The sequence below is a fragment of the Berghia stephanieae genome, chromosome 4, assembly GCF_034508935.2.
Source record: "Berghia stephanieae isolate SIO BIC M18660-M18661 chromosome 4, UCSD_Bste_1.3, whole genome shotgun sequence".
In the NCBI taxonomy this organism is placed as follows: domain Eukaryota; kingdom Metazoa; phylum Mollusca; class Gastropoda; order Nudibranchia; family Aeolidiidae; genus Berghia; species Berghia stephanieae.
In genome coordinates, this window is record NC_088363.1 from 69,283,674 (window position 1) to 69,309,316 (window position 25,643).

General features: G+C 34.6%; 1 protein-coding gene across 12 annotated transcripts in view; it reads right to left on the bottom strand.

The window, feature by feature from the left end:
• The window catches only part of LOC144971125 (rap1 GTPase-activating protein 1-like), a 401,598-nt gene that overhangs the window by 11,484 nt on the left and 364,471 nt on the right, over positions 1–25,643 (bottom strand). For 7 of the 12 annotated variants that reach the window (XR_013645071.1, XM_078911551.1, XM_078911553.1 and 4 more), the window contains 13 exons: positions 17,508–17,555; positions 15,540–15,737; positions 12,223–12,323; positions 11,391–11,469; positions 8,516–8,569; positions 6,838–6,921; positions 5,947–6,047; positions 5,067–5,196; positions 4,415–4,570; positions 3,930–4,001; positions 3,434–3,520; positions 2,746–3,003; positions 1,761–1,852 (listed from right to left, as the gene is read on the bottom strand). Coding sequence is in view for 11 of the 12 variants with exons in the window: in XM_078911551.1 (XP_078767677.1) it covers positions 1,761–1,852; positions 2,746–3,003; positions 3,434–3,520; positions 3,930–4,001; positions 4,415–4,570; positions 5,067–5,196; positions 5,947–6,047; positions 6,838–6,921; positions 8,516–8,569; positions 11,391–11,469; positions 12,223–12,323; positions 15,540–15,737; positions 17,508–17,555 (1,460 nt within the window). In the remaining variant the exon portion in view is untranslated. Of the gene's footprint in view, positions 1–1,760; positions 1,853–2,745; positions 3,004–3,433; positions 3,521–3,929; positions 4,002–4,414; positions 4,571–5,066; positions 5,197–5,946; positions 6,048–6,837; positions 6,922–8,515; positions 8,570–11,390; positions 11,470–12,222; positions 12,324–15,539; positions 15,738–17,507; positions 17,556–21,838; positions 21,935–25,643 lie in introns of all 12 variants that reach the window. The other 5 variants (XM_078911547.1, XM_078911550.1, XM_078911548.1 and 2 more) reach the window with 1 other exon arrangement.

Sequence of the window (25,643 nt, forward strand, 5' to 3'; positions counted from 1 at the left end):
GTGAGCTATCCACGAACACAAAAATATTCGTTTCAAACTCAAAGTCATTACTAGATCCCTCTCTCACCCACTTCTTGAGACCGCCGATTCGTTCGTACACCACCATCGCGAATAATTTTGACCAGCAGTTAAGCTTAAGCCAATATTCTCAACACAAACATATAACATAGAAACGATTGAGACATTGAGTATGCTCCGGTGTATGGGGTGAATTTTTAATTCAGAAAAGTGAGTGGAGCAGGCACTTATGTTGGTAACAACAAGATATGAAGTGAATAGAAAAGTGCCAGAAGACAATAGAGAATAAAAATTTTTCGCGGCGGTGGTGGGGTTTGAACCTGCGACCTTATTGGTACGACAACTCCGCCTGGCAGGTGAGAGTGTGGCTCTACCGTGTGAGCTATCCACGAACACAAAAATATTCGTTTCAAACTCAAAGTCATTACTAGATCCCTCTCTCACCCACTTCTTGAGACCGCCGATTCGTTCGTACACCACCATCGCGAATAATTTTGACCAGCAGTTAAGCTTAAGCCAATATTCTCAACACAAACATATAACATAGAAACGATTGAGACATTGAGTATGCTCCGGTGTATGGGGTGAATTTTTAATTCAGAAAAGTGAGTGGAGCAGGCACTTATGTTGGTAACAACAAGATATGAAGTGAATAGAAAAGTGCCAGAAGACAATAGAGAATAAAAATTTTTCGCGGCGGTGGTGGGGTTTGAACCTGCGACCTTATTGGTACGACAACTCCGCCTGGCAGGTGAGAGTGTGGCTCTACCGTGTGAGCTATCCACGAACACAAAAATATTCGTTTCAAACTCAAAGTCATTACTAGATCCCTCTCTCACCCACTTCTTGAGACCGCCGATTCGTTCGTACACCACCATCGCGAATAATTTTGACCAGCAGTTAAGCTTAAGCCAATATTCTCAACACAAACATATAACATAGAAACGATTGAGACATTGAGTATGCTCCGGTGTATGGGGTGAATTTTTAATTCAGAAAAGTGAGTGAAATAATAGATAGTTCGAAGTTGACGTCACTCCGGTCTTCGTTATTGTTTTTTGCCATCCGCGTTTATGAGTAATTCTCACTAAACTGTATCAACCTGACTATAAACGATCATGGTTACACACCGCTTGTGTGTTGGTCCGTTATACTTCCGGATGACAATGTTGTGAGCTCCTTAGCCAAGCGCATACTATCTATAAAAGTAACACACACCACATACAAACAAACAAAACGTTTATTATTTTTATCTGGCAAAGCATGTTATTATAATATGATTGCGTTCTTAACCAAAAAAAGGGACTTGCATGCGTGGTCTTTTGATTACTGTAAAACAGATTCGTGATGATAATGAACATGTGATACGTAGTAAGAAGGATTAACTCTCTCCTTACCAGTCATTTTCAGTTTTTTTCCGCAAAACTTCATACCTAACTAACACAAAAATAAAATTTTAACACTCTGACATAATAGCAGTAAGTTCTTGCGATAAATAATTTTTTTAGCAAGACATGCTCTACAGCACACTGTTCATTTTCTTTAAATTTTATGATGTTGAAAGGAAATTTGAATAAGAAAAATGTTGGTTGTATCGTAACGAATGTGACGATATTCCTATAGTAGGTAAGGAGAGGGTTAAGAGAATCAAAGTAGAGTTATTTTATTAAATTGATGACGACTCTTGCGTTTTAAATCGTAACTTTATTCTATATTATCAAATCATTTTGGTGTTGTCTTACCTTTTACTATTTCTATTCGACTGTGTATTTTTATCCATGGAGGAGGAATGCTGACGTACTAAATTTCGAGGCGTGGATGGAGACTTGCGTACCTGAATTGATAATTGATTCAAATATTATTCATTTGCTTGTCTAAAATCAAAAAGGTAAAAAAAAAACAGTGGAAAATATGTAAGGTAACTTTTTTCTAAATGTGTTTTTGAATTATGAGATGAAAAAAAATATTATAGCGCTGTGATCAATATTCATGATAATACTATTTTAATTGCGCCATCCAGACTTGAGAAATAACGCATTCAAAAATTGAAAGCCTAAGATTTGGATGATGATGATAATGATGATAATGATGATGATGATGGTGCTGCTGCTGCTGTTGCTGCTGCTGCTGCTGATGATGATGATGATGATGATGATGATGGTGATGATGATAATACTTGATGATGATGATAATGGTGGCGGTGATGCTACTGCTGTTGCTGCTGCTGCTGATGATGATGATGGTGATGATGATAATAATTGATGATGATGGTGATGAAGCTGGTGATGATGATGCTACTGCTGTTGCTGCTGCTGCTGCTGCTGCTGCTGATGATGATGATGATGATGATGATGATGGTGATGGTGATGGTGCTGCTGCTGCTGCTGCTGCTGATGATGATGATGATGATGATGATGATGGTGATGGTGATGATGATAATACTTGATGATGATGATGATCATGGTGGCGGTGATGCTACTGCTGTTGCTGCTGCTGCTGATGATGATGACGGTGATGATGATAATAATTGATGATGATGGTGATGAAGCTGGTGATGATGATGCTACTGCTGTTGCTGCTGCTGCTGCTGCTGCTGCTGCTGCTGCTGATGATGATGATGATGATGATGATGGTGATAATAATTGATGATGTTGATGATGATGATGATGATGATGATGATGATGAAAATGATGATGATCCATGCAACGGTATCTGGTGATTACATACAGGCGAAGGTCCGCCTTTATCGTCCTCTCCAACACTGGACAACGAGCCCGGAATTCCGTTTGATTTCTTGGTAATTGTGTTACAAGATTCAAAACTGGGTGATCTCCCCTTGCCACTGAAAGCACGTTTGACGTGATCAAATATACTGGACCCTTCTTGCTTTGAACCCCCTAGGGTGGACGAAAGTATGCACAGGTCTGGGTTGTGTTTGTGGAGATCTTGATACAGAGATTCGAGGAGAGAACTTCTTGTTCGGTGCTGTGGACGGAAATAAAAAACAGTTATGTGGGTTAGAATTTTCTTGTCAATTGATCACATCAAGAAAAAAACAGGTGCAATCGTCAAATAATAGCCAAATGTGACCCATCTCGTCAAGCCTGTATTTTAAATATACATATATATATATATATATATATTATATATATATATATATATATATATATATATATATATATATATTTATATATATATATATATATATTATATATATATATATATATATATATATATATATATATAATTATAAAAACAAAAACCATGAAATAATAGTGCTCAACTGTATGATAAAAGGAGTTATTTATAAAATGTTTCAAGTATAATTTGATCATAATTATACTTGAAATATTTTATATATATACATACACTGGCTATTATTTTAATAGCAACTTCTTCAATTCCAACCACTTACCCCTAACTTTGCAAACTGATCGGCTTTGTAGCTTGCAAGTTCAGCGTTGATAAGTTTTGTGAGAAGGAATTCCCGAAATTCTTCACCCTGTAAGTGGGAGTAAATGTAAGTTATTTTAAAATAATTTTATTATGAGAATACGTATCAAATAAAGAAAAATTACACTCAACAATTATATAAAATAAAATAAAGCAAAAAAAGGACAATAATTTTTTTTTAAAGAAAAGAAAAAAAGGAAACCAAAAAAAAACAAAAAACAAAAAAAACCCAACAAAAAACAATTAAAAAAAACAACAACCAAAAACAAGAACAAAAACCAACAATAACATCAAAGCAATTCCACCCGGATTTTTCCATTTCCAAAGAACATAATATTGTATGTAAGTGACCGTATAGGCCATTTGAATAGGTGAACATAACGTCAGCAGCAATTTCCCAAAGCTGGAACAATTAAGAACTAACTCATTTTAATCTCAAATGCTCTTCGAATCTTTACCTTTGAGAATTCTGCAGGTTGGGGAAGTTGGGGATAAAACCTGGGGACATCTTTTCTGGCAGCAACAGATATCTGAAAAGAGAATAATATATCATAAAGATCATATCTTTTTACCAGTGGTTATAATTACTTAAACAGTTATATAAGATCTTTTTTGTTGTTGTTGTTTTAGAAGCTTTGAGTTTTTAATGATTAATTTGCTTTATATCAAAGCATAATAATATAAGATTCGAGGTTTGGAGATCAAACAAAGTTTGGTAAAAATCCAAAAACTAATTAAAATCTACAATAAGGCTATAAGGAAAATACCCAGAAACTAAGACATTAAACAAAAAAAAATAATTAAAAAGACCCTCCTTCCCCATAGTTCTCTCCCCTACAAAAATAACTCGAACAATATAAATAACCGAAAAAAGACCTTTAAGAAAAATACAATCATAATTGGAATTTGTCACGTTTTTTTACAACTAATGACGTGTGTGTACCTGGTATCTCACTGGTTCTCCCTCTCTGTGTATTGGGCAGACGACGATGAAGCAGTGTAAGAAATGGGACGCAATCATGTCTGGTACGAATGGAGTATTTTCCTCCTGGAATACAATGGCTACGATATCATTGCCGATATGGCGTTTGCGTTGTAACTGGAATGGAGAAAGAAAATCGTCATTGTGTGTATTTGCATAGGGGTACACATCTACGTTAATGGAAGGACTATATTATAACGATATGCACCTAGCTAGTGTGCGATCTTACAGCCAATGGATCTCGCCATGTGCCACTGATAAATCTACTCATTCTTAGACAAACTAACAGCAATGGGGATGATCTATTTTACATTTCCATGTGCTCGAGGTCATTTGTCACATTGCAAAATCTGTTCAAAGTGACCTACATAGTGAAAAGCGTTCATAGCTTTTGAAATACCTAACATCACGATTGGTCATTTTGTTCAGCTTGACTCATAGGTAAGTTTACATTTTTCAAAAAACAAAGAAGTGTGTTTACATTTGTTAAGAAATATCCAATCGTTTGAAAGCAACAAATCATGTGATTGATGACTTGGTTGGACGAAAACATGAATATAGATAGATCGATCTCCTTGCCAACTTCGACTATGCAATTCAGATGACAAATTACCTGTTGAGAATCTCCCTCCGTGAAAGGTAAAAGTGTAGAGACGTGAAACATGACCTCCTTGCCGTTGTATTGAGTGTAAACACTTTCGTCTCCCGTTTGGCCGTGGACAGTGTCGAGGCCACCACGAAACCTGGTCCAAGTATTATAAAAAGTAAATAAATAGATTGGGTGAATTTAATTTAAAATACATTAATCTTATTAATCGTATTGGAACATCTTTCGGTATTTTAAAAAAGATTGAAATAACCCTGTCGTCAGCGGTGCTACAATGTGGTAAAGATCGTTATGGTATCAATGCAATGAGGAGGAAAAGCCGTGACGTCACACCTTATTCTTTTCCAGTTCCAAAATCCTTGGAACTGTGTATGTAACTAGTCCCTCGGAGGGCTAATAATGAATAAGTTACATAATGAATCACAAGAAGACATAGCTATTGTAGTAGCAGGATATAGAGGCAGAGTCTAAGGATTACGGGACGTAAAAGGGAGAGGATGGATGATCTAGAAAATAAGATGCCACCACCCTGAAACCTGAAGATCATTTACACAAGGTATGTATTCAGTCCTCCGGAAGAGTGGTTTTACACTTCCAATGATATAAGAACCAGTTTTTTTTTACTTTACACGTGTATTCCTTATGGTTGTATCTGCTTTAGCTGTTTCTTTTATTGCTGCTTCTGACGACGAAGTTGTAGTTGTTGATGGTGATGAAGACGAGATGATGACGATGATGATGATGATGATGATGATGAAGAAGATGATGATGATAATGGTAATGATGATGATGATGATAATGGTAATGATGATGATGATGATGATGATGATGATGATGATGATGATGATGATGATGACCAATTATTATTTTCAATGATAAAACTCACCCTTTGAAGTCTCTAAGCTGAACACGTTGTCCAATCATTTCCAAGAACTCGTCCATGGCAGGACTGTGCGATCGATTTCCAAATAATTCTTCTTCACTGGTCTGGGTGACGGAATTAAAATTAAATTGACACGTTTTAATTTGCGATCACCTTTTTTGCTTTCATTAAATGTCATTATATAATGATACTGACTGTTTCTTTCTAGTTATTCAGGCATTTAAAAGCATCTGAAGTTTGGGATCTGAACATAATATATTCCGTTACAAAGAAATGTAATTGGATGAGACAAAAAGCAAACTAGGCAGCAGAGAAGGAGATAGAGAAAGAGAGAAAGATATATATATATATATATATATATATATATATATTTTTATATATATATATATATATATATATAAGAGAGAGAGAGAGGGGAGAGAGAGAGAGAGGGAGAGAGAGAGAGAGAGAGAGAGAGAGAGAGAGAGAGAGAGAGAGAGAGAGAGAAAGAGAGGGAGGGAGGTTTCTTTCTAATTATTCAGGCATTTAAAAGCATCTGAAGTTTGGGATCTGAACATAATATATTCCGTTACAAAGAAATGTAATTGGATGAGACAAAAAGCAAACTAGGCAGCAGAGAAGGAGATAGAGAAAGAGAGAAAGATATATATATATATATATATATATATATATATAGATAGAGAGAGATAGAGAGAGAGAGAGAGAAATACATGGAAGAGAGAGAAAGACAGAGAGAGAGAGAGAGATATAGGGGATAGAGAGATAGAGAGATAGACAAGGAGAGAGAGAAAGAAAGAAAGGAAGAAAGAAAGAAAGAGAGAGAGAGAGAGAGAGAGAGAGAGAGAGAGAGAGAGAGAGAGAGAGAGAGAGACCGGTATAGTATTTCTTACTTACCTGACTCTTTTTCTGGTAAATAATGCCAAATTTGAAGTTATGAGTCAAAACATGTTCATCGTATCCCATGACATAATCCGAGCCCTGAAAAAATAATGATATTATATGGTTACTTGGAATAGTATTTATATTATATGAGTCCGTCAATGTGTCCATGACTTATAAGATAGACTAATACTTTTTAAAAAATTCTGTAGAGCTTTAAAGGAAGATCAATGTTGACGGATTTGTGAACAGATCTAGCTATAGAAGTAGTGACATCTATTATTCTTAGAGCTCTTGTAGAAAACAAAGCTCAAACAAGAGATTTATACTGTATAATAATAAATTATTTATTCCATAAGGATCACGACTCAAATCCAGAAAGCCCTTCTATCATTAAGAACTCAAAAATTTCGATATTGGGAAAGCCTGAATTGGAATATTGGACAAATAACAGAATTTATGCCAGACTTCAGAAATGGCAATCGAAAACAGTGGGTCGCATCAAACCGAGTACTGACAGGCTACCGTGGGACTGCTGCAAACATGCATCGATGGGGTCTGAAGGAGTCAGCTGTCTGTCCCCACTGTCAGGGAACGCCAGAGACAGCAGACCACATAATCCTACACTGCCCTGTAACGAGATTGGCGGGAGGTTTCGAGACTGTCCTCAACAGCGGTGACGAATTTAAAGACTGGCTGGAGACTTCCTGCGTGGAGATGTAGTCATACGCTACTACTACAACAACAACAACAACAACAACTACTACTACTACTACTACTACTACTACTACTACTACTACTACTACTACTACTACTACTACTACTACTACTACTACTACTATTACTACGACTACTACTATTACTACTACTACTACTACTACTACTACTACTACTACTACTACTACTACTACTACTACTACTACTACTACTACTACTACTACTACTACAGGGAAAAAATTGAGGTATAAAAGGAGTAAAAGAGAAAGTTATTTTTTAGGACTTGTTTAATGTGGGTGCGACATAAAAGTGCAGATATTCCAAAACTATGCAACCCATAATGCAACCAAGGCGACAGTGTCATAAAGGAAAAGGAGAAACAGAAATCGCTCAGAACAATCAACTTCTTTTTCCTATTTCCTAGACGTGAAAGTTCCCTGTCAAAATAAGGGTTGCTTCTTTATGCTTCTTTCATCATTAATGCACTTTCCACTCATTTGTACTTTATTCATTCGTCTAGACTCAGCGTGATTTTAAAAGTAATATCATTTTAGCAATAAAATAATGAAAACCGACCCATACATAGAAAAGTCATTTCGTGTGCTTTGAATATCAAACAATATGGACAATTAAATAATATGCTAGTATTAAAAAGGAAATTTGGTTAAAAAGAAGTAGAGGAAAATGGAAGTATAATAATCTAGAAAATAAAAACGAATACAAAGCCAACTACAACAAAAAAGAATGAGAACCATAGTTCTAGCTTTAATTTAATCAAATTTTTAAAGAAAATATAATGCGGGTATAGATCAGCTCTAAATATAAATATTTAACAATAAATAATCACATTAACAGGTAAGGGACATGGATCCCTTTTAAACAAGGTTTGCTGGAAAATAAATAAAAAAAAAAAAATCTAAAAACTAAGATTTACAATTAGAATCGTTGTTTTAACCCTTCATGTCTTTGCACTTACTTTTAGCGACAATACGGGAAAGAAGCGATCTGTGGTGAGGTCCTCGTAGAAATGCTGTGGAAGCAAACAAACCCGGAATAAATGTTAAGTTTATTAGAAGTATTGATTGTCTAGGACTTTCAGTTGGGTGTTCTGCTGCCGCATTAATTGCTGACATCATAACACGATTCCTGTAACTCCTAAGAGTCGGAGTTCGGGTCTATTCTAGCAACCCGACGAGTTATTTAGGTCCAAACCGCATTTCACCATATAACTGCTGTCTAGGCGAGTACAGTAAGATTTCATATCAGGTTAGAATATAATCGAATCCCAATCTATGGTAACAAGTTAAACACTATCGTCGTTATCGTTACTACTGAGTCGTTCTTTGGAAAATCACATTTTTCCAATATGGCCGACAACATCCAGTTCTAATGTCGATCGATTAAAATAACCTTCAACTTGTCAAAATTTCTAAAACCTGAAAATTCTTGAAAGCTTCAGGTTCAGGACATTTCGAGAATTGATGGCCATTGTTATTATTGTAATCGATTGCTGTTTTATGTTTTAAGTACACGTTTTCTTTCAAAATGAAAAAAAAAGAAGTTTTGTTAGAATACGACAGGACATACATAATTATATCGATGGCTCAGATCAAAACTCCTGTAATCGACAATTTTTAAATTCTACAGAAGAGCCTACTGGAGTTTAAACATGAGAGTTTAGAGAAAAATACGGTGCAATATTTTTGTAATTTCGAAACTAATAATAGTTTCATCTTTTTACACAATGTGCATCGAAATCTCGATATCAAATTTAGCGATTATTCGATCTTTGATTTCTACAGAAGTTTTGATTTCAGTCATCGATAATGTGAAAGAAAGTGCGTTTTTTCCCCCCAATGACTTATCTTGCGCTGTCCATAATGGGATTCGAACCAAGTACCTACAGATCCGAAGGATAGAATCATACCACAAGAGAATAAAACTGCATTCTAAAGAATTTGAGGGTTTAGAATAGTGGGTAAATTGACTGCAGATGGGTCTTCAGTCCTAAACTTTCTGCTTTTAGTATTGTGCCTTTTTCAGGTTCATATATGCATTTTTATACACCAGAGGAGAACTAGCAATATTTGCGGGTAAATAAAGGCGATTATGAACAGGCACTTATATCATATTTTAATTATTATACCACCGTATTGTCGAAATAAACATAGATCGAGTCGAATCTTTCGAGTCATCAACGATCAAAAACCAGTCCGGTGATAAAGTCTGTAAGTGCGCGCAATTGAATCTGAAAACAGACCGGCCAGATAGCGATTCCTAACATCAAAGAACAGATCATTATGCCTTATCAGATTTTATAAATAATCATTTGATCATTATGCCTTATCAGATTTTATAAATAATCATTTAATTTGATCATTATGCCCTATCAGATTTTATAAATAATCATTTAATTTGATCATTATGCCCTATCAGATTTTATAAATAATCATTTGATCATTATGCCCTATCAGATTATATACATAACCATTTAATTTGATCATTATGCCCTATCAGATTTTATAAATAATCATTTGATCATTATGCCCTATCAGATTTTATAAATAATCATTTGATCATTATGCCCTATCAGATTTTATAAATAATCATTTGATCATTATGCCCTATCAGATTTTATAAATAATCATTTGATCATTATGCCCTATCAGATTTTATAAATAATCATTTGAATCAACGGGTGACCGATTTACCCTGCCTTTAAAAAAATGTTACTGGTGACTTAAAAAATAATTAAATATTATTTTTGATTTGTCAATAATTTTGTACTCAGTGGCAAAAATTCAACTTGGACTGTATAGAACAATTTGACCCCAAATCTTATTTTCGTAAAGATTATAACATGTTTCACACTTCATAGTTCACACCTTATAGCAACTTAGATTTCACTTTTTAAAAAGAGTAATATCTCCCGTATGTCCTTGACCCATATAAACTGGTATGTTCAATAAAAGAGACAGGATACACTATTAATCTATCTAGGTCGTGGCTGAGGTAGTTATTGTTTCCTAATTATAATTTGTGAATTGCGGTCGGCGATAAACGTGATATTAAATACGATTGAACCTTAACTACTGGCACTGCAACTGAAATGATTGTGACAGTGACATAGCCTTTGTTTCAGCCGGTGTATCATTAAAAAAATCAATATCAATACGGGAACCCCCATAGCTATCATTATCTCTGCCAGAGAGCCAGACACTCTGCTATCATTACTAATATCAACATCGACGAAATATTATCATCATCACCAGCATATTAAACATAACCATAATTATGGTGATGGTGATGACAATGATGATGATGATGATGATGATGATGTTGATGTTGATGATGATGATAATAACCGTCATCATGATCATGATAATTATCATCATCATCACCACCACCACGATCATCACAATTTCCATCGCCACCATAGTCATCATCAAATGATGATGATGATATAATAATAATAATAACAATAATAATAATAATAATAATAATAATAATAATAATAATAATAATAATAATAATAATAATAATAATAATAATAATAATAATTGTAGTAATAATAATAATGCTAATAATAATAATAGTAACATCAATAATAATAACATTAATAATAATAATAATAATAATAACAATAATAATAATAATAATAATAATAATAATAATAATAATAATAATAATAATAATAATAATAATAATAATAATCAGCATCATCATCATCACCGTTGCAACCACCGTCATTATTATAATCGGCAGCGTTTATCACGTTATTTGATAAATATCCCTTTTTCTAGGAGGGACACCTTCGGTGCAGGTAACCTTAAAATCAATCCAGAAATTACCTTAGCTATCCTGGCAGGCTGATTAGGCACATCGATACAACTGGCAGGTAGAACTTCTTGTTTGGTGCCGAATTTTGTCCTAAAAATGAATATAATAAAAATATAAAACTTGTAAAATTAACGTCGGCGTAATGCTCGGCAATGGCCCTTGGGGCTGAAGAATAAGAATGGCGTTCCATGACATTCAACCTCTGTAGGGAGACGGAACTCCGCAAGCAAGCGTGAAAATGGATAGTAAATGCCAAAGTTAGTTACATTGTTTTGGATTAATGACAAACGTATCTAGATAGATATTATTCATGTTGTCTTTATTTTTGCCGGATCTAAAAAGATACAGCTATTTGTCCAGAAATAATGCCGATAAAGGTGTTTCATCTTGGGGAAAGCGGATGTGATAAGACCCACACCACACACCGACTACAAAAATACATTAGAATCAACATTCTATAAATAATGGAACAGACCAGATGAAACGAGGTGCTTAATGATATTTAAAGGTAAATAATGCGATGGATAAAGGAATGTGTAAACATAGTGAAATAGAATTATAACTAGAAAAGTGGGATTGAAAGAGAGAGAGAGAGAGAGAGAGAGAGAGAGAGAGAGGGAGAGAGAGAGAGAGAGAAATGAAAGAAAGGCAGACAGAGCGTGTGGAAGAGAGATCAGGGAAAGACAGACAGAGGGATAGATAGGTAGGTAGATAGACAGATAAATAGATAGATAGATAGATAGATAGATAGAGAGAGAGAGTGAGAGAGAGATAGAGAGAGAGAGAGATAGATAGATAGAGAGAGAGAGAGAGAGAGAGAGAGAGAGAGGTATTCATTTCTACCTGACAATGACGTTAATACTCTCTGACGGGACAGTTTCCGACTTGATAGAGATGACGATAGGACCCAGGTGATCATCCAGGCCATAGTAGTTGAAATGTTCCTAAAATGACAAATCGTAGTCACCATTAGATAGAATAAAAATAATTTGCATATTTAAATAGGTTGATTACATTGCCATATTTTCCTCTCCAAGCCGGCTGAATTGAATTAATTATTTTTCTCTCCCAGTTGGTGGAATTGTGGTCATATTTTCCGAATGAAAAAGTCCAGACTGCCTTATCATAGCACTAAGATGGTCCCCATCGTAAAAGAGAAAGAGATACAGACCGTTGGGCACTTGGAGGAGGACAGTCAAAGAGGTGGTGAAAGAAGTTAGACATGGAATGAGATGAACTGGCTGGCCCAGGACAGAGATGCCTGGAAGAACTTCGTTGGCGCCTATGTTTCACCAATGAACCAAGGGGATAAGCTAAGGTAACCTATATTTAAATAGGTCGAATACCCCTTATTTTATGAATGGAATTGAATTAATTTGTCATTTCATAGAGCAAGAATCGTCTTTTTTCTATCTACTAAGAACTCGAGTTTGATACAACGCCATATCCATTTAAATGTGATGAAAGGGATCAAAACCAACAGTTATTTTAATGATATGCAAGACGAGAGTGTCTGTTAGGAGAATTTACATTTTTTCTTTCAAAAGAAACAACGCTGTTACCGGACAGGTACTCATTGACACCCGAGTACGTTGAAAATGTCATTGCGCTGCCATAGCGGAACTTGAACTTGGGACCTACAGGTCCAAAGACGAGTGTCATACCACAAGACCCTAAGCCTCACTTTACATAACCATAACTAGAAGATTTCATTCACATTCCAGTAGCGTCGGGGTTTCCACATCCTATTTGCGGGCAAGACGTGCCAAATGTATGTCTGGATTTAAAGTGACAAATTTATGTTTTAACTTTTTAATGGTCTGAAGAAGGGTTTTGAGCCTGAAACGTACCGTGTTACACACACACACACACACACACCCCACACACACATATATATATATATATATATATATATATATATATATATGAAGCTTTTAAATATTTTGTGCATTCGTTTATCGATTCTAGAATCCTCCCCCCACCTCCCTCCGAACACGCGAGTGTTAATTTCTACTGAGAGGATATGCATCTCGTCGTTTCAATCAGGAATTATGCCGGGATCAAGGCAATCAGAGAAGTTACTGGTCGGGATACATCGGATGTCGAAAATTGAATTTAAATTAAAAATAATCAGAAATACGAACTTTCATTTAAAAAAAGTTATTTTAGTAGTGTAAAAGATTTTATCCATTTCCCCCCAAAGGCAGATAGATTTAACCAGAGTTTCCTTTACTTGTCTATACATTCAATTTCCTGCAACTGACTCATCCCGATGTAATACAGGTTTTAGGCAGCAGACCACACACGCGCGTGCGCGCACAGGCACACACACACACACACACACACACATACACACACACATATCTACTTCAAGTAAACAACAAATCAAATTATCTATTTTATGATGGGAGATCGTTATCAACACTTGATCCTCGAATATGGAACGATCTTCCCAGGGCTATCCGTGAAGCATCAAGTGTCGATGTTTTAAAATCAAAGCTTAAACATTACTTTTTTACAAAATCATATTTTAAAGTCTCTATCAATGTTTCACATTTATATGATATAGATGTTTTCTATTTTTTTTGTCTTCTTTTGAGTAATAACTGAAAGTGTGTCTTTTGGTGTGTATTTGTGTGTGTGTGTGTGTGTGTGTTTTGAATTAAATTGAATTTAACCGTTAAGATCAATACAACTACAAAATCGTCGCTTTTAACCATCCATCATCACCATAGTGATAAATATTAGTAATATCCTCAGAAAAATATATCAATCTCATCTAATTCAGTTTTCCAAGTCTTGTTTAAAGATCTGAAAAGTGTGTATGATCTTTATTACTTACACCAAAAACAAAAAAACCTAAACAAAAAACATTAGCTTTTATATAGAGCAATATCCACGAAACATGCTCAAAGCGCTTTACACAGGGTCCAGGACCAACAGCAATACGTAACATGTAGAACGAAACATGACGCCTGTTAGGCGATATTACATTTTTTCAGACAGAGACAACGCTGTTAACGACTAGGTACTCATTTTACACCTAAGTATGGTGAGAGAATGTGAGTAAAGAGCCCTTTTCAAGGACTCAACTATGCGCCAAGCGAGGCTCGAATCCAGGACCTTCGGATCCAAAAGCGAGTATCAGACCACAAGACCACATAGCCACACCAGTGCCTGCTTCCTTGTTTATCAATGTCTTGTTCATTCCGACATGACATGATACCGTATTGATAAGACGACTCACATATTATTTAATATTAGCCCTGACGTTTGGACCAATAATTAAGACTGACCTAGATTGGTTGGGATAGGAAAAATTATGGTAGAAATGAAAGCTTATAACAATAAAATATGTTGATTATTTTCTGATAGAAATTTTAATGACGTGTTCGTTAATTTTGATCTTCACATTGTGTTACTACTGTGACATACCAATTTCGCTAGTAAGGATGTGTGATAAACACTAGTTCGAAAGCTTCTTAGATCTAGGGCGTATGGCATCCCCATTATAATTACATTTCATATTACTGATTTCAGTTTCAACGATTCTATAATTGGTGCACGTTTTCTCACAGGCAAAGATCTGAAAAAGTGTCTATGAAATAGGAGGTTTGAGGATCGATCCCCAGTCGAAGAAGTTGTTTCTTTTCTTGTATTTCCCTTTCTTGTTTTGTCTGGGACGGTTTCATCCACACTTGTTCATATGTTTATTTTACACCCGTGTTAGCTTCCTCATATTATTTCTCACAGATGGACGACGCAGCGAGGAAATAATATTCCGACGGATCATGAAACAATATCGTGATCAACTTTGCCACTACCCCCAAATATGTCTGTTTTCTTTCCTGTACAATGAAATAAACTATATACCATTTTATTCTTTTGCCGCTATTACTGGAGTCGAAGCTCCAAAATCGGAGTTGGTTATAAAGTAATTAAATTATATTTTGAGAATGCTTTTGTATTTGGAGACCATCGTATATACTTAAATTATAAGCACGGCTTAAATTGTAGTCGTCGTCGTCGTTGCCATCATCGTCGTCATCATCATCATCATCATCATCTTATCATCAGCAATTGAAACACACATATAAATACAACACTCCCATCCACGTATACACACATAATCAAATACCAAGAAACACACAGTTCCATACCTTGCCATAAAACTCGCATCGATAACATTGCGCGGTAAAGTCCGTATCGATACTTAGTTCACTGGCACTGGGTCGTAAAGAGGTAAAAGATTCGTGAATACTTTTGTCTTGTGCCTGGAACCCGTCGCTCCCTTCCATCCAGTACCCACCGCTTGGAGGCAGCACTATCATGGGGTAAGGCCCTTCGCCTTTAAGGATCTGTGGAAAAGTGACACATTACAGATTTTTAAAGGTAAGATAAAATAAAGTAACATGCTGAATACAATTTTATTCTATTATCAACTGGGGATCTATCAAGTAAAATAGTCCTTCAGAGCCATTCAGCCCATGGAGCCGGAGTTTATCCTGGTTTCTTTAGCGTGAAACGGACAATAACAATTGCTTGCTACCATTTGGATAGGACGCTAGTCTATCGCAAAGTACTTTCCAACAGATCTAACAGACCCAGAATAATGAAGAATAATATGAAATGATCATACACGGCCAATATCCGATTACCTATTATAGATTAGTACAAAATATTATCTAAAGTAATAGAATGGGAAATACGTAACGGTAAACTGTGTCAAATGCAAGGTGTGGTACAATGAAAACGCGATGGATGCTGCCATCGATTAATTATTTTTTTTTTAAAGTTCAAAAATAAAAAAGGAGTAGGTCTATAGCAATTTTAAACAAAATCAATCACTGCTTTCCACGGAGCAGTGAATTATCTACGTCTTTGTGTTCCATACTGCGTCAGAATTTTAAACGATATAGAATTTCTATTTGATGTATTATCTTTCTAAGGTATGGGATTTGGCATTTTCAATTTGAAACCAAAGTAAAGAAATGAAATGTCTGTGAAGGCCATTTTCGTGCATATTACATCAGTTTAAATGAATAAAGTCTTATTGTTGTTATATAATTGTTACAAAGCATTTGCTCTCTTCGTATGCAGCCTAAAAGACCCATTACTAATATATATATATATATATATATATATATCATTGTATACACTCATTGTGAATTGAAAACTGACAAATTTTTGCTTTGTTTCAAAAAAATAATGTGGTAGTGGCGTTATTACGATGAATAAAGAAAACATTGTTTTGTTTATTCATCGTAACAACGCCACTACCAGTAGTATTTCATTCATCCTGTTTTGTTGAAACGTTCATTTGATCAGTTCTTGTAATAAAATTGAATCTTACATTCAATTTCATATTATTTATTTCTTCGAGCTTCGAGCAGCAACATTTACATCGCACATTTTTAGGGCTTTTGTTTAAATGTGCAGCTGTCAGATTCCTCATACAATTTTCAACCCAACTTGTTAGGCATTTGAAAATAGGCTTCAACAGTCGTAACGTCACTTCCCTTGTAATGACGCATAGTAACTTAGTAACTGGTTTTAAACTATCGGAACAATGGCGGACACCCTTATGAAATACTTCTCCGACGAGAATAACAGTATATCCAGAGGAGAAAAACATTATAAATCTGATCATGTATTGACTTTTCTACATTCTGATCAAATGACAAGCGAAAAAGTTCTAGCCAGCATGAAGTATAAATAGTACCGATTTTCTTTGTTTAGAGCCAGCTGCTGGTTGCTGGGCGGACGTGACATCAGACTATTGAATCCAATGAGACTTTGGCCAGAGTTGGTTTTAGTTTTGTATCAATTTTGTAAACTCTTATGCTTATATTGGATCATTTACAGCGTTTTTTTCTTTGTGGCATAGTGTAAATAGATAGATTATGATAACCTCTCAACTTGTCAAAAAATCTCAAACCAGAGAAGTTAAGAAGTATGATGTTAATAATTTCGGGAAATACAATCAACTGAATTGATAAATAGATGGCGTAAAAAGTTTCTGGCCGAAATTGTTTTAAAAGAGTTTTTGTTATTGAGGTTTTACACGTGACTTTACGTTATATTTTAAAGGTGATGAATTGAGTAAATGAAAGCAAAATTGATCTTACCTTTTGAATGTAACTTTTCTGATCCTCATTGACGACCGATGTGGGAGTCTGATGGATAGGAAGTAAAAGAAAGAACATGACAATTAGTTGAAGACAACAAAAATCCATGAACTCGGCATTTATTAACAACAATCTAAGCAAAGCCGTTCTAGGAGATATCAAAGTGACAAATTAAGGATTAGGCACTGTTGTAAGATAAATATTATATGAAAAGTGTGCATGAAATTGACTGGCGGGGTTAAACTTTTTGGGATGGTTTATGTTCTTGTATTTTTCTCTCTGCTTTGTCTGACACTGTATCATACACACTTTTTCAAATTTTTACAATCTGAAAATAACACGCATTTAAAATTTGGCCATAAAGTTCGTCGTTTAAACGTCGATCGATTAAAATGACTCCGGTCTTGGCAAAAACTCTCAAACCAGAGACACGGCGAAGTCTCAGGTTTGAGAGCTTTTACCAAGTCGAGCGTTATTTTAATCGATCGAAATTTAAAGAACAAATTTTCTGGCCAAAGTTTTAAATACGTGTTTTTTTCTATAATTTGGCATAGTTTCCGATGAAATCAAATACGAAACGTCATCTCAAGTCATTTTAATTCACTATCGATGTTTGAGATGCTGTTTACTTGAAAATGATATTATATGTAGCCTAAAATAAAGAATTTAACTCTCCCTCCCCCGCCTTAAAATAAACGCTTGTCTTTCCGTCTGTATTCTTTTTTTTTTCAAATAAAGAATTTGAATCTATTGGCAAGAATAATCTAGATCTAGAAATCTAGATGATCTCTCTCTCACTCTCTCTCTCTCTCTCTCTCTCTCTCTCTCTCTCTCTCTCTCTTTTTTTTCCCCACTTATCTATTTGTCTCTAAGATATATTTAATTTTACCTATAAATACACACGGGTTATAAATATACTTAAAGATTTACTGAAGGACATGCATGCTATTTCATTGGGATTTAGATATAATTTTATATGAATAAATAAATAATCTACACGTCGAACTAGGGGAAACAATCCTAAAAATCTAAGATTAAGATAATGGAGAAAAATGCATACAAGCTATTAGGCATTGGACTCAGGCTTTGCACATGTGAGCACCTAAATATAAAGATGTTGAACGCAGATTTTAAGAATAACGACGATAATGATTGTATGTGATTTTTGCTAATATTAACGAATTAACTCTCTCCTTGCCGATGCTTTTCAGTATTTTCCCAAAATGGCAGGCTTACAAGCTCTCTACAAACAACACTATGTTCTTATTAATTAAACAAAGATCATTCTTCAAAGTTAGTTTGATGAAGAAAATAAATCTGAATAAGAAAAAAATTATTTGTACTTATATTATTGTGTCGTAACAAATGTGACGATTTTGCTGGTGGTGGTAAGGAGAGGGTTAATGTGTTATTTAAAAGAAGAATAGTAATTCATCATATCGTATAGTTTAATAGCTAATAGGCTCTAAACATCTTTAAATGCGCTGTGCGACTTTTACGCATAAATAACGTTTATTTTTCAAAGTTGTATTATAAACAACATTCATTGTAAATCTGGCAATTTTGATAATTTTCCGTACAAATCGTCGTTTCAAATAATCAAATTTCCACTAGATACACAAATAAGCGTCGTAGTCAAGATTCTTGTAGACTTTTACCAACTCACATTCGTTTGGCATGTCCAATTTTATGCATTCGATAGTTTCAACTAATTAATAGTACGCCTCTAATATTATAGTAGTGTTAGGTCCAGAAATATGTTCTTGCTCTGAGAAATGTTGGACCTTTGTATTATGGCCGTATATTACATCTCAAACGAAATGGATCACTGCCGACGTGAACGTATTTGCAGGTCTGATAACTGAACACAGTTTTGGGCTTGTTTTAATATTATTGTAATGGTTTGGGAATATTTCTATTAGAACAATTTAGGTTAACAGACCTGCAAATAAGTACATGCCCGCTCTACCTTTTGTGTGCCATTTATTGTCACTTGGCACACCATGTGAAAAGCGTCATGCAATAGAACCCGAAATCTAACTTTTCATGTTAATATCAGCATGGTTTCCCGCCACTTTCTGGACTGGCCAGTATCATACATCAATTATACAATAGACATTCGAGGTATAATATAAAATTGAACTGAAATAAAGTCAGGCAAGGCATGATCAATTGAAATAAAAACACAATGATTGAGACCCAAAGTGAATTGAAAACCAAATCAGACAAAAAAATATCACAAGGAAGAGAAAATGGATCAAAATGAAACTAAAAATCTGGGATGGGATCATTTTTATTAGTCATTTGCAATTCATGATATATTGGGGAAAAATGATGATTGGTGAGTACGAAAAAAGTGTGAGAGAAACGTCAATTTATGAGTTCAGGGAATAGAAACTCTGTGTGGAAGATAGTGGTGGGAAGACAGGATTAGATCGTGTTTTAAAATTTAAAAGGGAAAAAGGAGCTTGAGGGCAAATGGTGAAGTGTCGGAAGTACATCTATCAGTTTGATGTGTACCAATTAATTTTGTATAGGTTATAATTCTTTGAAAACTTTGGCTATAAAGATTGACTTCTAAGATAAATGACGGTGTTTTAAGCTATTCGATTTCACTATTAAATTTTATTTTCTTAACTTTTACCATGAGGTATAATGATGTGTAATAATACGGTTTCTGACGGATAGTTTGAACTTACTGACCCCAAGGAAATAAATCGTCCATCAATGCCTTTATCATCCTGTCAATATAAATCCCAATATTTCCTATCGATCAAAATAATAATATGGATATAAATATGTGGTTCTATGAGAATATAAATCATGTCAAATACAGCTGTTAGGAATGGTGTTTATGGATATTTTCCGTGGGCATGTTTGTCATGAAATTATTTTCAGCCTTACATTACTAATTACTACTACTACTACTACTACCACTACTTCTACTGCTGATGCTACTACTACCACTACTACTATAACTACTACTATTTTTATTATTATTAATATTATTATTATCATCATCATCATCATCATCATCATTATTATTATTATTATTATTATTATTATGATGATGATGATGATGATGATGATGATGATGATGATGATGATGATGATGATAATAATAATAATAATAAAATATCATTTTCATTGTGTTGTTATCTACATGTATTTCATGACTATTATTATCATTTCATTTTAATGATCTGGAGATAATTTAATGATTGGACGGACTGAAAGTATTATCATTATTATCGTTACGACAATGCCATCAAGTAGCTAGGGTAGAAAAAAACGTACACAGGCCATCACAACAGTTAAGAATATTCTTATATAATGTTACTATAATCAAACTAAAACTGTTTACGGAGGGGGAAATTGGAAGGATAATGTAAGGCATGAGAATAATAAAGATGACGATGGCGATGACTGATATTACTGATAATGATTAGTTATAATTGTTTCTGCTGTTGTAATTTTTGTTGTTGTTGCCGGTGGTTAATTCTTATTGCTCAGGTTATTTTTGTTTTTTCGCTGGCGATGATGCTGAGTGTTATGATGGTCGGTGATGAATATGGTGATGGTCATGGTGGTGATGATAACAAATTGATGATGATGATGATGATGATGATGATGATGATGATGATGATGATGATATATCGGAGCTGAGGGTGCTGTGGCGGCGGCCGCTACTGTTGCTGCTGCTGTTGCTCAAATTGCTGTTAATTTGATGGAGCGACTATTGTTGTCAGCTGTTAAAATGATGATGATGATGATGATGATGATAATGATGATGATGATGATGATGATGATGATGATGATGATGACGATGACGATGATGATGATGTTGCTATTGATTATGTTAATGATCATGTAAATGATCATTTGAGCGAGGGTAATAATGTTAACAATGATAGTCACGATAATAACAACAATGATATTGTTGACCAGAATTGTGATGATGAACCCGCTGTTGTTGTTGTTGTTGTTGTTGTTACTGCTGTTGTTGTTGTTGTTGTTGTTATTGTTACATGCTTCTATTGCTACTGTCATTCATTCGGATGATGATGATGATGGTGATGATGATGATGATGATGATGATGATGATGATGATGATGGTAGTGATGATGATGATGATAGTGATGATGATGATGATGATGATGATGATGATGATGATGATGATGGTGATGGTGATGTTGATGATGATGGTGATGATGATGATGATGACGATGGTAATTATAAAGATGGAGAATAATCAAGGCAAGCAGCATCCGACGGGGGCATGCAACCAACGGGATTAATACTGGATTATCTGAATTGGACAGAATGGGAACCTGTAGATATGTAGTGGTTGGAAGAGACAGTGTGCATCTTTGCTCCTCCAGACGACGAGACTGTATCTTAAGTAAATGGTCCAAGAAATCAGGGGGCTGTAAAGTAAGACAACAGCCACAGAGATATAGATGGCTTACTGGATGAGGTGGGGGGTGGTCACCATTTCAAGATTAAAATATTGGTAAATAAATATGCCTATATATATATATATATAATATATATATATATATATATATATATATATATATATATATATAAAGCGTTGGTAGATAATCATGTAGTTCTGAGTAGTGCTCTTATCTGCTTGAAATGTTAGTGGGTTTTTTTCTATTCTAAAATAATGACATTTTTTTGCGTACCCTACATAGTATTTGTCATTTTTTTCCCAGGGCAATAGCCATAATAATGTTATACAGATCCTCGGCCTACCACTTTCTACTATAATTTTAGTTCAAGATTTTCGTCATGAATCTAAGATCGAGTCTAATATAAACAACCATCACTCATGTAAACATTATTAACCATTTATTTCTGACGTGCGGCTCATTGCTATTTTTGAGACTGCAAAATCACTTTGTCAATATAACATCTTTATCAATCGTTATGCTATACGAAAAGTAAATTCCACATGATAGACAAAAGCTTGAAATGTAAAAAATTCATATCATTGTAATGTACAGCATCTTTTTCAACTTCAGCAGCACAATTTTCTATAATATCTTTCAACAATTCCAAGGTGACATTCAAAAGCAGCAAAATTAGGTTAAATCTATTCTCACTCTTCTCTACTTCCGACCTTGAAGCACCATTCATTATTAACCCTCATACAGCGGTATCGGGAATTTCCTTATCTCGTTATATGCACAGATCTATTTTATTTTTCACCAATTCAGCAGTAACAATGAAGCAATTCGGCGGTTATGGGTGGTTTTGTGGTCTAATAGCGTAGCACTAGCCTTCGGACCGGTCGATCCCTGGGTTGAGTCCCGCTTTGAGCGGCAATAAATATCAATGTGAAATTGCATGTTAGCTTCAATTTAATTACGAAAACAGAGAGAATGAAAGTTTCGGGTTTCTCCTTTATCAACAAACTGGATGAATGAAACACTACAGATGAATGAGATGATGTGGTAGTATTTCATTCATCCTGTTTGTTGATAAAAGGGAAACTCGAAACGTCCATTCTATCTGTTTTCGTAATTAAATTGAAGCTTACATTCAATTTCACATTGTTATTTATTTCTTCTAGTTTCGAACAGCAACACCTACATTGCTTTGAGCGGCACAAAGTCGAGTGTCGCATTCTCTCACCGTACTAAGGTATAACATGAATATTTCGCAGGTAACGAAAAGTCAAACTGTATCGTATTATCGCCGTACATGCGTCATAATATTACGACTTATATATAAAGAATTGGTGTTGTCTTCTGATCCCTTCTAAAGCGCTTTGAGTACATGTGGTGGATATTGCGCGATATAATATAAAAGCTAAAGTTTTAGTTAGTATTTAGTGATCCATAGAGTCATATCGATATTACAGCTCTCCTAGCTTAACGAAAACGGTGAGATCTAACGTGAGGTTATTGTAAACCCGAACACGGGCTGTAGGGAATTAAGATCGATCGGAAATCGACGATGACAAGCCTTCGGCCTACCAAAAACCAAACCTTATCTCAACCACACTCTATCGAATTGACACACATTTTTAACATCTTCGGAAAATCACGACCGATAAAGTTTTATAATGATAGGTATGCTGCATAGTACAACGGTTATTTATTGGGCTGGCAAATTTTCAGGTGAAAGCATAGCAAAAATATGGAATTGACCTATTCTGGCAGCGGATTATTACAATCTTTACGTTCTCAAACATTCTTATAATTTTCAACATGGACTCCACCCTAACGGAAACATAATATGAAGACGTTTATAGAATATCAATGAAAGTTTTAAAAAAATAAATATGTTATTTTAATGGGGAGGAAAAATACAAACATTGAAGACTTGATACCAATGGTTGATAAAAACTACATTCTCTCTCTCTCTCTCTCTCTCTCTCTCTCTCTCTCTCTCTCTTCTCTCTCTCATATATATATATATATATATATATATATATATATATATATATATATATATGTAATTCCTGATGATAGTATATTTATCAGGAATTAGACTTAGGACGAATTTGTGATTGGTGAACAAGGCTAAATACTGAGAGAAGGCAAATGAGAATCCTATGAAATAGCGTCGCTCTTTTTTCAAAACATTAAAAAATCTTTGCGAATATTTAACTTCTGGAATCTGTGGACTGTAAAATTTAATGCACGAAAATGGATATCACAACTTTAAAAAAAAAGAAAAAAAAAAGAACAAAATACTACACAATATAAACTGTATTTGCTGATGGCTGAAGAAGGGTTTTGGGCCCGAAATGTTTCAATTTTAATATTTTGTTCTTGTTTGAGGCTGTTACGTTAATATTTGTACAATGCTTTTTTTTAATATCTAAACATTGTATTGAAGAAATAAATGGTAAAATAGTTCAATAGTCGACTCGTGATGCCAAGCAAAGCAGAACAAGTGTAATATCCGATCGATGTTGTGAGACGGGTGTTACAATATGTGGTAAACATCGGTGATATTTTAAGTATACAGAAGTATAATATAGATAGATTAAATTTAATCACTGTTGTGTTATTGCCTATTGTGTACAGTATAACGTGTCTAAGTGATTCTATTTTCGTCTTCAGACAAAGAAAGTGACAAATTAGTGTGCTAATAGTGTAATAGTGGCAACTATAATAACGGGTATCATAAGGCCTATTGCATATCGTATCCAAAAATAGGAGGAATAACATAACATTTAAATTATTTGTTTTGTCTCTTGTCTTGACTCTTTATCGAATCATGGTCTTTGCACTTAACGTAGAGCAAAATATAAAGATGTTTGTGTATACATCTTGAATAATAACGCAATCGTCATATCATTGTATTACGTTTTATCAGAGAATAAAGCAAAACAATGTGTACGAAATAATAACAGTTTATCATGATTAACAATTGATTATTTTATGTTAGAGGGAATAAAGGTATAAAGGGTATAATATACGGGAGTTTGTTAAAGTCATCTTCAGAAATGTCAAAGCCATAGGGACAAAGTTTTGATTTCATATCGAACGGTTCCTGATTTTTAAAATAAACATGCTATTCTTAATAAACGGAGATATCATTTAGCAAACAATTGCGTAACCACCCGTACACAAACAGACATGCACAAAGGACGGCGGTGGGGGTGGGGCGGGGGAGCTAAAGAAAAGAGTAAATGAGTGCCTTTTGTTTTCGTTTTTAATGGTTTTACGGCGCTTGCAACACATTCAGATCATAATATCACCGCCAGTAAAGACGAAGAAAATAGGATAGTAAAAACAAATTCTAGAGTTACAATTAAAGCACCCAAGAAAAAGTAAGACAAAGAGGAATTAGTTCGAATAGGGAACAGGTGTAGATTCCAATGTACTTAATTTGAAATCATCTAAAAGTTTTATCTTGACACCAGCCCATGCTCCTACGAAGAGGAATACACTCAAATGCTTACAGAATATATCCAAAACAGAAAACATAGCTAATAAAACATAAAAGAGAGATGATCTACAAGGATACAAATCCTTTCCCTACACTAATGCTTAACAGTGACTGTTTACCTGTCGGCTAAGGACCACAGAAAGGGGCAGGACTAAACCATGCAATCCCATTCGAAGACAAATACAGAAAGCAACTCGGAATACAGATATTAATATTACGGTC